Source organism: Acinonyx jubatus, chromosome E1, assembly GCF_027475565.1.
Source record: "Acinonyx jubatus isolate Ajub_Pintada_27869175 chromosome E1, VMU_Ajub_asm_v1.0, whole genome shotgun sequence".
In the NCBI taxonomy this organism is placed as follows: Eukaryota; Metazoa; Chordata; class Mammalia; order Carnivora; family Felidae; genus Acinonyx; species Acinonyx jubatus.
Window position 1 is genome coordinate 26,114,422 of NC_069397.1, and position 15,997 is coordinate 26,130,418.

Consider the following 15,997-nt stretch of genomic DNA (forward strand, 5'->3'; position numbering starts at 1 on the left):
TACTTCAGTGACAAAAATATTTGGTCTTACTAAGGAATCCTCTTGATCCCTAAATACTTTATCCTCTCCCTTTTTTCTGGTGGTGTCAGAGAGCCTGTCTAAAAATTAAGGGATATCTCTTTCTTTCCAAAGAGAATAGTAAAACATTGTGCACACAATTTCATGGTATACAAAGACCCTTGCATTAAGAGGTCTTGAATTAAAAAAGGGAAAAGTATTCCTAAAACCACAGAATATCAGAAATGCCAGAGCGCTTAGTGCTTTAGTGAGAAATCTGAGACAAAGGGAAGTTAAATGGGCTGCTGAAAATCACAAAGCACAACTAGACCAGAAAGGAACCAGGTTTTCAAACTTAGTCAATGTTCTATTACATTTTTAGACTATACTAATCCACTTCACACTTCATAATTTTAATGGTGAATGAGCTTCGTTCTTTGATGGTGATACAATTTCTTAAAAACCCCAAATCTATTTAGATATTCAAGATGAATGGATCCATCTAGGTAATTAATGGTTTGTTTTTACTTACATAAGTGAGTTTTTTAACTTTGAGCCAAATGCATCTAGGTAGCTGAAAGATTATTACCAAGCTCCGGCCAACCTAATCTATAAATCAAAAGGAAGCTCATTCAAAACCTTCTTCATAAAAGGAATAGAGAGCTGCCATCATCATTGTTGTCACTATAAATAACTCATATGTTTGGAAAGCATTGTATAAAGCACTTAATGTACATTATATCCTACTGCTCCCATTCCACATTAAAGAAACATGCTCAGAAATATTAGACAACTTTCCTAAAGTAAGACAGCCAGAAAATGGCAGAGCTAAGATTCAAATCTTGGTTATGACTCTTAATAAGTTCTGAACAGACTAGTTCAATAGTAACTACTATATCATTGGGAGTGATTTGCAAAGGCAAATCTACTTGACAATTACGTCACAGAAGAGATTCAAAACATCACAGGACAGTTGAACTAAATGGTTTTCAAGGTCTTAATTCCCACACTGAGATTTTAGGATGCTATGATAAAGGCTTTATGAAGTCTGCATTATAATTTTTTTTAATGTTTATTTCAGAGAGAGAGACAGCATGCATGCAAGCAGGGGAGGGGTAGAAAGAGAGAAGACAGAAAATCTGAAGCAGGCTCCATGCTGACGGCACAAAACCTGACATGGGGCTCAAACCTACAAACAGTGAGATCATGACCCGAGCTAAAGTTGGACACTCAACTGACTGAGCCACCCAGGCACCCCTGCATCATACTTTTATAAGTAAAATAATCAACGTAATAAAAACTAAAATTTCAAAGATAAGACCAAAAAACTCTGTGTTCATTCACAATGTATTTACATTTCTGTGAAGAATAGTATATTTAAAAAAGGTACCTTTCAGACACATCAGGATGTGGCTGAGTGGGAAGTGAAGATGATTCTCCAGAAATCCCAGCTGTTTGTAGAGCTGATGACTGTTGCCCTCCTAGCTGGCCATTCTGAACTGTACTCGCTTGTGTAGACATGGATCCTGTAGCACTACTGTTCATACTGCCAAAGGGTGGAAATGAGGGTAGTTTATTTGATGGTACTCCACTACTCAAGTTGGAGGATGATGAAGATGAAGTTGAAGTTGTGGTCAAAGTTGAATTAGCTGTGGCAACTGAAGAAGACATGGCAACACCTGAAGTCATTGTCATAGTGCTACTTGCTGCAGATGCTAGGGTGGCAGATGGAGTATTAGCATTTCCAGTATTTGTCATCTGAGGTGGAGTAATCAAAGATTGACTTGTAGGGGCAACTAAATTTGGCTGGGAGAGTAGAGAGCTGTCCAAAGGCTGGGAAGCAAGATAAGGACCTAAAGATAATAAAAACAGGCAGTATATTTAATTCTTTATTTTACTGATTGGTTCTTTTTTTATTCTACTATGTGAATAATTATCTAGTTGATGCTTTTTTAAATCACCCTCCCTTAGTTACTTGCTAGCAGTGTAGCAGATATAAGCTTTTTATTTCCCCCCAGAAACTGAAGAAACAAATTTTAAATGGAATTGAAAAAGCCAGCATTTTCATACAAAATAAAGGAATGGTTCCTATGAAAGTATAACAAAATTATATTTACTAGGCATAATTAATTAGATGAAAATAATATCGAGCAAATTTTCATCAAACCATTCAAAGGGTTCCTAATATTGAGTAAATTGGGAGCTAACTAGATATAAATAAAATAGAAAATGTTACTATGGGATTCATATTATCAGGATGTCTAATGAGGGTCAATATTTTGGTTCTGTGTTTCCTTGGATTAAGTCTAAAGTAAGTCCATTGATATTTAATTCAATGTTAATTCAAGGGTGTTAAAAGCAGTCTTAAATAGATGTCATTTTCTTAGTTCCAACAAAGAACTGTTTCTTGGTGTTGTAGAGGTAACAACAAGTCATTTTATCTCTAAACCAATAATAAATCTAAATGTTAATAAGCTTAAATAAAAACACAAATTCATCAGATCCAAAAGAAGCAAAGGAAATTGTTTATACCCTCAATTTCTTCTTACCTGATAGAATCCCTATTTTGGGAATCAGCAAACTTTCTCTGTAAAGGGTCAGACAGTAAATATTTTGGGTTTTGTGGGTCTCACAGTCTCTGTCACAACTATTCAGCTCTGATGTTATAGCACAAAAGCAGCCAAACAATATGTAAATGAGCATGGCTGGGTTCCAATAAAATTTTATTTACAAAAACAGCTAATACACTAAAGCTACACTTTGCTACCACTGATCTTATAAAATAAATGCAAATTTAATACCTAAGTCATATCTGCAGACTTGTGCATAAAGCTTGAGTTTAGAAAATGCTTCATTGTTACCATCAGCTGCCTGAGAGAACCATTCTGCTACCAACTTTTCTGATAGTTTCTTTGATGCAGTAGATCCAACTCTCATGATCCCATCTGTCAACAGTCGAGAAATAGGTCTATGCTGACCTAGTCGACAGGACTAGAGATATACATAAAGAAAACAGAATCAGTGAATTTACTATAGTATTTGAGCACACGTTATAAACTAAAGCATTTAATTTATTTTTACTTATTTTTTAAAATATCTCTTACATATTTTAAATAATTATTTATTCATTTATTTTTATGTAATCTCTACACCCAACATGGGGCTCCAACTCACAAGCCCAAGATCAAGAGCCACATGCTCTAACAACTGAGCTAGCTAGGAGCCCCAAGCATTTAAGTTATTTAAAGTAAGCTTTATAATTTATAATTAACATTTGGAATAAAAATATCAAGAGTGAAACGGTACATCTTTTTCTCTTTCACATGAGAAATCCAAATTAAACTATCTCCAATGAAATAAAACACCTAGATAAGAATGGCATAAGAACCATAGTTTGAAGAATGAAAACTTGCAGAATACAGCTATAACTGAGCATAAAAATGCACATATATCCCAGTCAAATCAAAATAAAAACTGTATATACATTATGAATTTGCCAGCTCTCCCTCCAATTCTATGGGCCACTGATGTCTATTACAAGAAGCCCAATATCAAATAAGTTTGTAATACTAAATTAAGAAAATATAGAGAGGATTTCTTTACTCTTAAGACTTTCAAAGGCTTTAATAATCTAATATGAATAGTGAATCTCTAAAAAAGTAATATAAAGCATGTTTCCCCAGAGCTATTTAATCATGGAACTTTTGTCTGGAGAGACTTTGCAGAACAAGTAACACTCTTTGGGAAATAATTATTTCCCAAACACACGACAGAGGACTTGCAATTAAATGGAACATTTATAAGGAACTAAACTAACACAAACTAACAATTCAGATTGTCAAATTAAATTTTAAGGACTGGATTTCCAACATTTGTAGGAAAAGAAAGGTACAATCAAGTAAGGCTTTATGTCCGGTACCACTTAAAATTTGTAATCACTGCACTCATGAGATGGCTACAACATGAGAATTATAACTTTAAGAAGATCAGTCAAGAATTTCAAAAAAAATAATGATCATAGAGAAATCTAGCACAGCTTTATTTTATGAAAGTGAGGCCTAGTGTCAGTACCTGAGGTCCTAGAGAATCAGGACTAGAATTTTCATAAATGTGATTTTTTCCTGGCTATTTAATACTACCCTTTGTTTCAGAAAAAAGATGATCATAAAAGGTACATATATGCCCTTGAAGGTTTTTCCCCAATACAGCAATTTCTACTGTGACACATGGCACACATATCCAACAAAGGGTCCCGGTCTAATGCCGTGAAGAATATAACTGGCTAGTGTGAGAACTACACAACTAGTCTCACATCATTATTATTCTGTACAATCAACTGAACTGCCCAGTATATTTCATATATAAACATACAAATTATAGTCTTAAAATGCTACCTCTTTTTAAACACCTACCTCATATATTGCAGTGAGGTCTCTAAAAAAGCTTTTGGCTCCATTTAACAAGGCTTCATTTTCTGGACATAGTACAACATAGGCTATATCTCTTTGAGATCCATAGGGTTCCAGCATAAGTCTCTCCCAATAAGGGAGTGCAAATGGAGAAAGCACCAGAAAATCATAATCATAACCCAACAAAAACGTAGGGATTGGCAGTGGTTCTGGGGATTCATCAGTTCCTAAATAAGAAAATCAGATTTTAAGGAAACATTTTACAGCAGTTACATGTCTTTTTTTTTTTTTTAATGTTTATTCATTTTTGAGACTGAGAGAGAGAGAGAGAGAGAGCACATGAGCATGTGTGCAGGTGGGGGAGGGGAAGAGAGAGATGGGGACAGAGGATCTGAAGTGGGCTCTGTGCTGACAGCAGCGAGCCCAATGTAGGACTTGAACTCACGAACTGTGAGATCATGACCTGAGCTGAAGTCGGATGCTCAAGTAAGACACCCAGGTGCCTCTGTCTTTTTTATTTAAATGTCAAAATTACTGGAGTCATTATTAGAAGTAATTAAAGACAAAAACACGTAAAGCCAATGACTGAGACGCGTCCACAGTTAGGCATTTGCTAAATGATCTTTATAAAACATATGATTTATACCTCATTTAAATGTAAATCCATTGGAGCACGTGGGTGGCTCAGTTGGTTGAGCTTCTGACTTCAGCTCAGGTCAAGATCTGCTGGTTCACGTTTGAGCCGCACATCGGGATCTCTGCTGTCAGTACAGAGCCCCATTCAGATCCTGTCCTCCCTCCTTCTCTCTGCCCCTCCCCCACTAAAGCTCACACACTCTCTCTCAAAAACAAATAAACTTAAAAAAAATAAGTGTAAAAAAATTAATTTAGAATGAAAAAAGAAGTACAAAAGAAAACATGGAAGAGGAGTTTTATTTTTTATAAATTTGGACTGGGGAAAGCCCTTCTAAGCATAACATAAAAACCTGTCCGTTTAAAAGTTGATTAATCTGGGGAGCCTCGGTGGCTCAGTTGATTAAACGTCTGACTCTTGATTTCAGCTCAGGTCATAATCTCATTGTCATGGGATGAGCCACACATCAGGCTCTGTGCTGACAGCACGAAGCCTGCTTGGGATTCATTCCCTCCCTCCCTCCCTCCTTCCCTCTCTCTCTCTCTCTCAAAATAAATAAACATTTTTTTAAAAAGAGTTAATTATTATAACTACATAAATTTTAAAATTTGGCACAAAAAGCATTATACAAAAGCCAAATGATTAAACAATGAATTGGAAAAAAGATGTGCAATACATATGACAAAAGGTTCATTTCCTTACCATATAAAGGGGACTTATAAATTCCTAAGAAATGATCAACATCCTAACAGAAAAATGGGTAATGAATATGAACAAAATCCACAGAAACAAATATACATAAAAAGATCTCAATCTCATTAAGAGAAGGCAAATTAAAATGGTGAACAGTTATAACATTTACTATGTGCTAGATACTGCTCAAAGATCTTTCACATATATTAACTCTTTTAATCCACACAAAAACCATGAGGCAGATACTAACATTAACCTCAGTTTTAAATTTTATTTTGAGACAGAGACAGAGAGAGAGTGAGAGAGCGTGCGTAAACAAAGGAGGAGCAGAGAGAGCGAGAGAGAGCGAGCCAGAGAGAGAGAGCCAGAGAGAGACAGGGAGAGAATATCCCAAGCAGGCTCCACACTCAGTCCGGAGTCCAATGTGGCACTTGATCCCACCAACCATGAGATCATGACCTGAGCCGAAATCAACAGTTGGGACACTTAACTGAGGCACCCAGGTGCCTCCAAATATATTTTAAAAGCTCCAATTACTCCCACCTTTCAGAGACAATCTTCAATAGATAGTTCAAGTATTTTTTTTTAAGTTTATTTATTTATTTTGGGAGAGAGACAGAGACCATGCAAGTCGGGGAGGAGCAGAGAGAGAGAGAGAGAGAGAGAGAGAGAGAGAGGGAGAGAATGCCAAGCAGGCTTCGAGCGGACAGCGCAGAGCCTGACGTGGGGCTCAAACTCACGAAACTGCAAGATCATGACCTGACCCAAAACCAAGAGTAGGACGCTTAACCAAATGAAGCACCCAGGCACCCCAATAATTCAAGTATTTTGAACATTCTCTTTCTTTACAGATGACCATAAATCTACTGTGTACCATATACATACACATATATATATGTATATGTTTTTTAAAGATTTTTAAGTAATTTCTATACCCAATGTGGGACCTGAACTCACACCCCGAGATCAAGAGCCACATGCTTCACCTATTGAGCCAGCCAGGTGCCTCTAAACTGTGTACCACATTGAGTATTCCTTTGCTACTCCTACAACCAGCAAATTTCTTCTCGTTTCCCCCCTTTTGTGCAAATGAAGAACTCGGGGTCTTTTATCACTATTATCCCCTCCATTTGCCCCATTTTTCATTCATTCAATTTTGTAAAATGATAATTTGCAACGAAAGCAATGTTCATTTTAAAAAATTTTGGCAGTATGATTCTTTCTTTCAAAAATCTTAGATTTCATAAAATCTCACTGGTCAGTCTAGCCTGTATAAATAGATCTAGGTGAGGCTGTTCTTTCTGAAGAGGGGTTGGAGAACCCAGTAAACTGAATGTTGGAAATGTTCAAACAAAGGTTAGGACTGACCACACTGGCATTAAGCCAAGCAAATGCTACAAAAATATTTTAAAAAGACGAATGTGCTTATTCTAAGTTAGGCACAAAAATGGAGGACTAAAATAAAACCAGTCAATACACATTACTATAAATTACTTACCATAAGAGCCTCGGCCAGCCATTTTATGAAATTGTTGCCAAGTAAGAGGACCTTGAACTCCCCAAGGCCTTACTGTTCTTTTTTTCTGAATAGCATCCTGAAGAACTGGCTGAAGAGATAGGAGCATTCGAAGTATATCCTGTGAGCACTGCATACTCACATCTACAACCATTAAAAAAGAAAAAAATAAGAATTACTATTGCCAACACAAAGAACTTTTTTTTTTTTTTAATGTTTGTTTATTTTTGAGAGGAGGGGAGGGGCAGAAAAATAGAGACACACTGAATCCTGAGTAGGTTCCAGGCTCTGAGCTGTCAGCACAGAGCCTGACACAGGGCTGACACAGGGCTCAACCCCACAGGTCGTGAGATCATGACCTGAGCTGAAGTCAGACACTTAGTCGACTGAGCCACCCAGGCACCCCAAGAAATAAAATCTTAAAAAAAACAAATACATGAAAAAAGTTCAACTTTCTTCATCAAGATTAAGCATCTGTTTGTGCAGAAAACTGTATTAGTTTTGATCTCAAATGATCTGTAGAAATGGTTCTTCTAGATCCTTACCAATGAACAGACGTAATGAAAGTTCTTGTAACTCATCTCCACAAAAAAGTTAATCATTAGCTCACTAACCAATTTATAAATTAATCAAAAAATTTCTTCCTTTTTGCATTTGTTTTGGATGATTTTGGTAGTTTTGGTAGTTTAGGAGAAAGAACTCTACCTCACGGTGAAATGAGTTATAAATTGTGTACCTTAGTTACTACCCCTATGGTAAAATGATCTGATAGAGAAGACTAGTTACATTGACTAAAATTTAATTTGGAAAGTAAACCGTAACAATTTTGAAATACAGAACTTATACAGTAACAGATAACTTGCTCACACTATAAAAAGTGTTATAATATCCACAGATACTTTGTAAACCTGGATTACAGATTTATAGATTATCACATTATCATGACCTGCATTTCTGACCCACTATCAGAATGGGTATGAAAGATGTTGCTCTTAAATATCAAAAGGCTTTAAAAAAAAAAAAATCACTAAATGTTACTGATATACTTAATCTGCTCCCCCAGTAGGTTTAGTTGTAGCATTAAACATGCTTGAGTACTTTTACAGTAAGTCATTTAACTTTAGTTCATTATTATTATTGCCTAATTTATTATATCTGGCTTTCATTCCCTATATCTAAATAGCATATGAATTAGAAGTAATTTAATTTCAAATATACTGCTTAATAACTATTATGCTTAAATAAACTACTGTATACACAATAGAATATATAGTCAGTAAAGTAACAACAGAGCTATCTGAAATGGACTGACTTACACACTGGTAAAGCAAAAGCAAGTTATAAAACTATCTATAGAGGATATTTTACACAAATAGTATAAAATATAAATGTGTATTCACATAAAATGAAATGTAGAAAAAGTTGCTATTGGCTAAGGTGGTTTGTCATAATCACATGGGAACTTTTTAAAAACATGCAGAGGGGTGCCTGGGTGGCTTGGTCGGTTAAGCATCCGACTTCGGCTCAGGTCATGATCTCGCAGTCCGTGAGTTCGAGCCCCGCATCGGGCTCTGTGCTGACAGCTCAGAGCCTGGAGCCTGTTTCAGATTCTGTGTCTCCCTCTCTCTGTGACCCTCCCCCATTCATGCTCTGTCTCTCTCTGTCTCAAAAATAAATAAACATTTAAAAAAAAAAATTTAAAAACATATGCAGAGCTACCCTGAGAAATTCTGACCTGGGTTTAGCTCAGGAATTTGTATTTTGAATACTTTTTCATTCTTTTAGAAAGTATATTTATTTAAGACCTACTATGGGCCAAGAATTACGCTAGCTGCAAGAAATATACTGTGTAAATTAATTCTTATTTACATCTTGAGGGATCTTATAATCTTGTGGGGGAGACGGACATGAAAAAGAATATAATGTATATAGTGACAAGTGCCAAGTCTCTATTTAAGCTGAAGCCTGTTTCGAAAGCAATGATTAAAAGGGTATAAAACAATTTTTAAGAGGGATCATGAAAGATAACACATAGATCAGTAGAAACATTACTGAACACCCAGAAATCTCACATTTATGGTCAATTTATTCTTGACAGGGCATCAAGACAAATTAACAGGGAAAGAATCTTATTGACAAATGGTTCTGTTGACAGGTAGATATTCACATGCAAAAGAATAAAGCTAGACCCCTTCCTTACACCTAATACAAAAGTTAATTAGGAATTTATTACACTCCCATATATAAGTGCTACAAGTATAAAACTCTTAGAAATAAAAACGCAGGAATACATATTCATGACTTAGGGTTAGGAAAAAGCCTTTGTAGATGGGATGCCAAAGCACAAGCAATGAGAGAGTAAGTATGCTGAACTTCATTAAAGCTAAAATTTTTTCTGCTTTGGGGCACCTGGGTGGCTCAGTTGGTTAAGCATCCAACTCTTGGTTTCAGCTCTGGTCATGATATCATGTTTTGTGAGTTCAAGTCCCATGTCAGGCTCAGTGATGACAGTGCGGAGCCTGCATAGGATTGTCTCTTAAAATAAATTAACTTAAAAAAAACAAACAACTCTTCTACCTCAAAGCATACTGTTAACAAAGTGAAAAGACAACCCAGAGAACAGGAGAAAACATTTGCAAATCATGTATCCGACAAGGGACATGTATCCAGAACATGTAAAGAACTCTTATAGGGGCACCTGGGTGACTCAGTCGGTTAAGCATTCGACTTCGGCTCAGGTCATGATCCTGTGGTTTGTGGGTTTGAGCCCCGCATTGGGCTTTGTGCTGACAGCTCAAAGCCTGGAGCCTGCCTTGAATTCTGCGTCTCCTTCTCTCTCTGCCCCTCCCCGTCTCACACTTTCTCTCAAAAATAAAAAGTTAAAAAAATAGTAACTCTTACAACTCAATGATGAAAGGATAAAAAGTCTAATTACAAAATGAACAAAGGTTCTGAAAAGATAATTCTCCAAAGATATACAAATGGACAACAAGCACATGAAAAGTCATTAGGGAAATGCAAATCAAAGCCACAATGAAATAATACTTCACAGTCACTACAATGACTGTAATAAAAAAAGACACAAAATGACAAGTGTTAATGAGGATGTGGAGAAAGGAGAACCCCACACACTGCTGGTGGGAATGTAAAATGGTGCTTTGGAAAACACCTGGCAGTTCCTCAAAAGGTAAAACAGAGTTCTATGACCCAGCAAGTCCACCCATTGAGTAATGAAAACATGTTCACATAAAAACTTGTACACACATGTTCATACCAGCATTATTCATAATAGCCAAACAGGAGAAACACTCCAAATGTCCATCATCAGATGAAAGGATAAATAAAGTATGGTATACCTGGATACAACAGAGTATTATTTGGCAATAAAAAGCAATTACGGGGAGCCTGGGTGGCTCAGTTGGTTGAACACCCAAGTCCTGATTTCAGCTCAGGTCATGATCTCACGGTTTGTAAGTTTGAGCCCCCACTGGGCTCTAAGCTGACAGTGCAAAGCCTTTTTGGGATTTGTTCTCTTTCCCTCTCTCTGTCCCTCGCCTGCTCATGCTCTCTCTCTCTCTCAAATAAATCTTTAAAATTTTTTTCAAAAAAAAAAAGCAATTAAGTACTAATGCATGCTACATGGATGATCTTTGAGAACACTATGCTAAGTGAAAGAAATCAATCATAAAAGACTACGGTATGATTATATTTATGCAAAATGTACTAAAAAATCTATATACAGAGAATGTGGGGGCACCTGGGTGGCTCAGTCGGGTGAACGTCCAACTTCAGCTCAGGTCATGATATCGTGGTCCATGAGTTCAAGCCCCGTATCAGGCTCTGTGCTGACAACTCAGAGCCTGGAGCCTGCTTCTGATTCTGTCCTCCCTCTCTCTCTGCCCCTCCCCCACTCACACTCTGTCTCTCAAAAAATGAATGTTAAAAAAAAATTTCATATAGAGAGAATATAGTTGACTGGCATGGAAAGGGAGGGTTTGGAGGGAACTTCTAATGGGTATGAGGTTCCTTTTCATGGTGATGAAATGTAAAATTGACTCATGATGGCTATACAACTCCATGAATACATACCTTGCTTTACTGTGTTTCACAAATACTGCATTTTTTTAATAGACTGACAGTTTGTAGCAACCCTGCAATGAGCAGGTCTATTGGTGTCATTTTTCCAATAGCATTTGCTTACTTCATGTCTCTGTGTCACATTTTGGTAATTCTCCCAATATTTCAAAGTTTTTCATTGTTATTACATTTGTTATGGTGATCTGTGATCCATTAATGATCTTTGATGTTACTATTATAAATTTAGGGGGCACCACGAACCATTCTCACATAAGGCAACAAACCTAATAAATAAATGTTGTGTGTGTTCTGCCCTACAACTGGCTTTTCCCCCTCTCTCCCTCTCTTTGGGCCTCTTTATTCCCTGTGACACAACAATATTGAAATTAGACCAATTAATAACCTTACAGTGGCCACTAAGTATTCAAGTGAATGGAAGAGTTGTACTTTAAGTCAAAAGCTAGAAATGATTAAACTTAGTGAGGAAGGTATGTTGAAAGCCCACACAGGCTGAAAGCTAGGCCTCTTGCACCAAATAGCCAAATTGTGAAAGCAAAGGAAAAGTTGAAGAAAATTACAAGTGCTACTCCAGTGAACACACAAATGATTTTAAACAATCAGTCTGTTAGCTGATATGGAGAAAGTTTTAGTGGTCTGGATAGAACACAACATGTCCTTAAGCCAAGCCTAATCCAGAGCAAGACCCTAACTTTTTTCAATTCTGTGAAGGCTGAAGAGAGGTGAAGAAATTGCCAAAGAAAAGTCTGAAGCTAGCAGAAGTTGGTTCATGAAGTTTAAGCAAAGAAGCCATCTCCATAACACCAAACTGCAAGGTGAAGCAGTAAGGCTGTTTAAGTTAACTTCCTGCAGCAAGTTATCCAGAAGATCTAGCTAAGAAAATTAATGAAGATGGCTACACTAAATAATAGATTTTTCTTTTAATGTTTATTTATTTATTTAGAGAGTTAGAGAGCAAGCGCAAGTTGGGGAGTGGCAGAGAGAGAGAGAGAGAGAGGGAGAGAGAGAATCCCAAGCAGGCCTCATGTTGTCAATACAGAGCCTGACCTGGGGCTTGATCCCATAATCCACGAGATCATGACCTAAGCCGAAATCAAGAGTCAGACGCTTAACTGACTGAGCCACCTAGGAGCCCCAAATAATAGATTTTTCAATGCAGATGAAACAACCTTCTATTGGAAGAAGATATCATTTAGGGCTTTCATAGATAGAGAGAAGTTAATGCCAAGTCAAAGGACTTGCCGTCTTTCTTGTTAAGGGCTAATGTGGTTGGTGACATTAAGTTGAAACCAATGCTCATTTACCATTCTGAAAATCCTAGGGCCCTTAAAAATTAAAAAAAGAAAATAAAAAGAATTATGTTTAATCTTCTCTGCCCTGGAGCTATAAAATGAACACAGCCTGGGTGATAGCACGTCGTTTACCTCATGATTTACTGAACATTTTAAGTCCACTGCTGAGATCTATTGCTCAGAAAAAAAGATTCCTTTCAAAATATGACTGCTCAGTCTATAGCCATTTGACCCTGAACACGCCCAATCTCCTCAAAATATGACTGCTCAATGACAATGCACCTGGTTACCCAAGAGCTCTGATGGAGAAGTATAATGAGATTAATGTTGTTTTCATCCCTGCTAACACAGCATGCATTCTGTGGCTCATAGATTAAGGATCAAGTCTTATTTATTTAAGAAATAATTTCGTAATGTTGTAGCTGCCATAGATAGTGATTCCTTTGATGGATCTGGGCAAAGTAATTGAAAAGCTTCTGGAAATGATTCACCACTCTAGATGTCACTTAGGAACATTTGTGATTCATGGGAAGAGGTCAAAAAACAGCATTAACAGGAGTTTGGAAAAAGCTGATTGCAACCCTCATGGATGACTCTGAGAGATTCAAGACTTCAGTGGAGATGAGGTGGAAATACAGAACTAGAATTAGATGTGACTGAATTGCTTGAATCTCATGATAAAACTTCAAAGGATTTAGAATATTACATATTCTAAATATATATACACACACACACATACATACTTTGTTGGTAAAGTAGCAGCAGAATTTGAGAGGATTGACTCCAATTCTGAAGGTTCCACTGTGGGTAAAGTGCTATCAAACAGCACCTCCTACTACAGAGAAACTGTTTATGAAAGAAGACTCAATCAATGTGGCAAATCTCACTGTTGTTCTTATTTTAAGAAATTGCCACAGCTACCTCTCAGTCTTCAGCAACCACCATCCTCTCAGTCAGCAGCCATCAACAATGAGGCAACCAGCAAAAAGATTTATGACTTGCTGTAAGCTCAGATAATGGTTATTAGCATTTTTTAGCAATGTAGTATTTTAAAATTAAGGTTATACATTTTTTAGACATAATGCTGCTGCACATTTAATAAGACTACAATGTAGTGTAAATGTAACCTTTATGTGCACTGGGGAACCAAAATACTCATTTGACTCACTTTACTGTGATATTCGCCTTACTATGGTAGTCTGGAACCAGATGCACAATGTTTCCGAAGCATGCCTGCAGTAAAAACCATTCAACCATCTGTACACTTATAAATGAGAGAATTATATGGTATGGCAGTCAATAAAGCTGTTGAAATCAGAGTTATCTTGGAGTTTTGTAATGGTGAAGATGGGCAGAAATATGGGTAATTTTTACTTCTCGGTTTTTTCATTGTCTAGATCCTTTCTTTTCAGCAAGTATGCATTTTTTAAAAAATTAGAACAAAGCTTTTCGGATGTTGAAAAAAAAATTAACATTACCATTAAGATACACAAACTGCCAGGGTGCCTACATGGCTCTTTTGGTTAAGCGTCCCACTCTTGATTTCTGATCAGGTCATGATCTCGCAGTTTGTGAGTTCGAGCCCTATGCTGACAGTTGAGCTCTGCACTGACAGTGTGGAGCCTGCTTGAGATTCTCTCTCTTCCCCCCTCTCTCTGGCCCTCTCCCACTTGTACTTTCTCTCTCTCAAAATAAATAAATAAACATAAAAAAATAAAATATACAAACTGTTGTTTATAGATTTTTAATTCCTTCAAACAAATATTTTAACACCTTGGACCTCTACCATATGCCAGGCACTGTTCTAAGTATTTGGGATATATCAACAAGCAAACCAGACAAAAATTCTTGCACTTACACAGAATTTGCATTGGGTAAATTTAATGGAGATAATAATAATAAATTATACAGTATGTTAGAGGGTAATATGCACACTATGGAAAAAAAACAAAACAAGCAGGATGGAGAATGTGGAGAGAGGTTTGCAACTTTATACTGAGAAAATGGTATCTGAGAAGATTTAAAGGAGACAAGACAGTTACCCATGTAAATATGTGGGGGAAAGTTGTCTCAGGCAGAGGAAACAATTAGGGCAAAGGTCCTACCTAATGTAGGACTTTTCCTTTCATGATGCTACTGCAGTTTAATGAAAGCATTCCAATAAATATTACACATTTAGGTTTTAAAGCACTGTTTTATACTGAAATGTATAAAAAGGCGTTGCTCTTTTTGTTTTAAATTCTTAAAAATTATTTATTTATTTAAGTAATCTTTACACCCAATGTGGGGCTCAAACTCATGACTCTGAGATCAAGAGTGGCATGCTCTTCCAATTGAGCCAGCCAGGCACGCTTGTTTTGAATTAGCTTAACACAAGTTCTGAGGATGAAATTTATCTTTATGGTTGTAAAGTTTCGGTTTACATTAATGTCTACTGTTACACAAAAAATATTAAGACTCAATATTTTCTATTATTTGGAAAATAAGTTGGTTCTTTTTTTTGAGGTGCATCTGGCCTAAGTTCTTTTTTTATTTTTTATTAGAGGTAAAATTGACATAACATTAGTTTCTAGTGTACAATGTAATGATTTAATGTTTGCATATGTTGTAAAATGATCACCACAATGCCTCCACAGCCTATATTCTTAACTATCACCTACAGCTGAAAAGAATCCTGCCCTTTTTTTGAACATCTACAACATTCACTTATACCTTTTTCAACTTGGTCCTTGAGTACAATGAGTTTGATGAATCATCAAATTATGTCATGAACAAAATATTAACCACTGGTCCATGTATTGCCCTCCTATCTTATATCACAAATTTTAATAATATTATGAACAACTATGATCTCATGACCCAAGAACTAGAACATCACCAAAGTTCTTCTCTCTATCCTATCCCTCCCTCAGCTTTTTAAAATTAACCACTATCCTGGGGTGCCTGGATAGCTCAGTCGGTTAAGCGACTTAAGCCGAGGTATGACTTTGGCTCGGATCATGATCTCGCAGTTCATAAGTTCAAGCCCCGTGTCAGGCTCTGTGCTGACAGCGTGGAGCCTGGAGACTGCTTCGAATTCTAAGTCTCCCTCTTCCTGCCCCTCCCCCTGCTCATACTCTGTCTCTCTAAAAAATAAACATTAAAAATTTTTAAATAAGATGACATTATTAATAAACGAATGAATGAATGAGTGTAGGAGATTCATCGTATCTCCCAGAATGCTAACCACATTGTTTTGCATGTGTCAAAAAGATGACTGAATTAGCAAATGACTCATGGACCAAATAGAGAAGTTATTATACGGCATATACCACCTTAGAAAAAATCCTTACCAAAAACCACATTTTGAAGGAGGCAAATT

At 36.6% G+C, this 15,997-nt stretch overlaps 1 protein-coding gene across 2 annotated transcripts in view; it reads right to left on the reverse strand.

Annotated features, from left to right (window-relative positions):
* Positions 1-15,997, reverse strand: part of MED13 (mediator complex subunit 13) — a 108,793-nt gene that overhangs the window by 17,844 nt on the left and 74,952 nt on the right. For both annotated transcript variants that reach the window (XR_003412579.2, XM_027034275.2), the window contains exons 17-20: positions 7,232-7,393; positions 4,410-4,633; positions 2,799-2,988; positions 1,388-1,850 (exon numbers count right to left, since the gene is read on the reverse strand). Coding sequence is in view for 1 of the 2 variants with exons in the window: in XM_027034275.2 (XP_026890076.1) it covers positions 1,388-1,850; positions 2,799-2,988; positions 4,410-4,633; positions 7,232-7,393 (1,039 nt within the window). In the remaining variant the exon portion in view is untranslated. The remainder of the gene's footprint in view (positions 1-1,387; positions 1,851-2,798; positions 2,989-4,409; positions 4,634-7,231; positions 7,394-15,997) is intronic.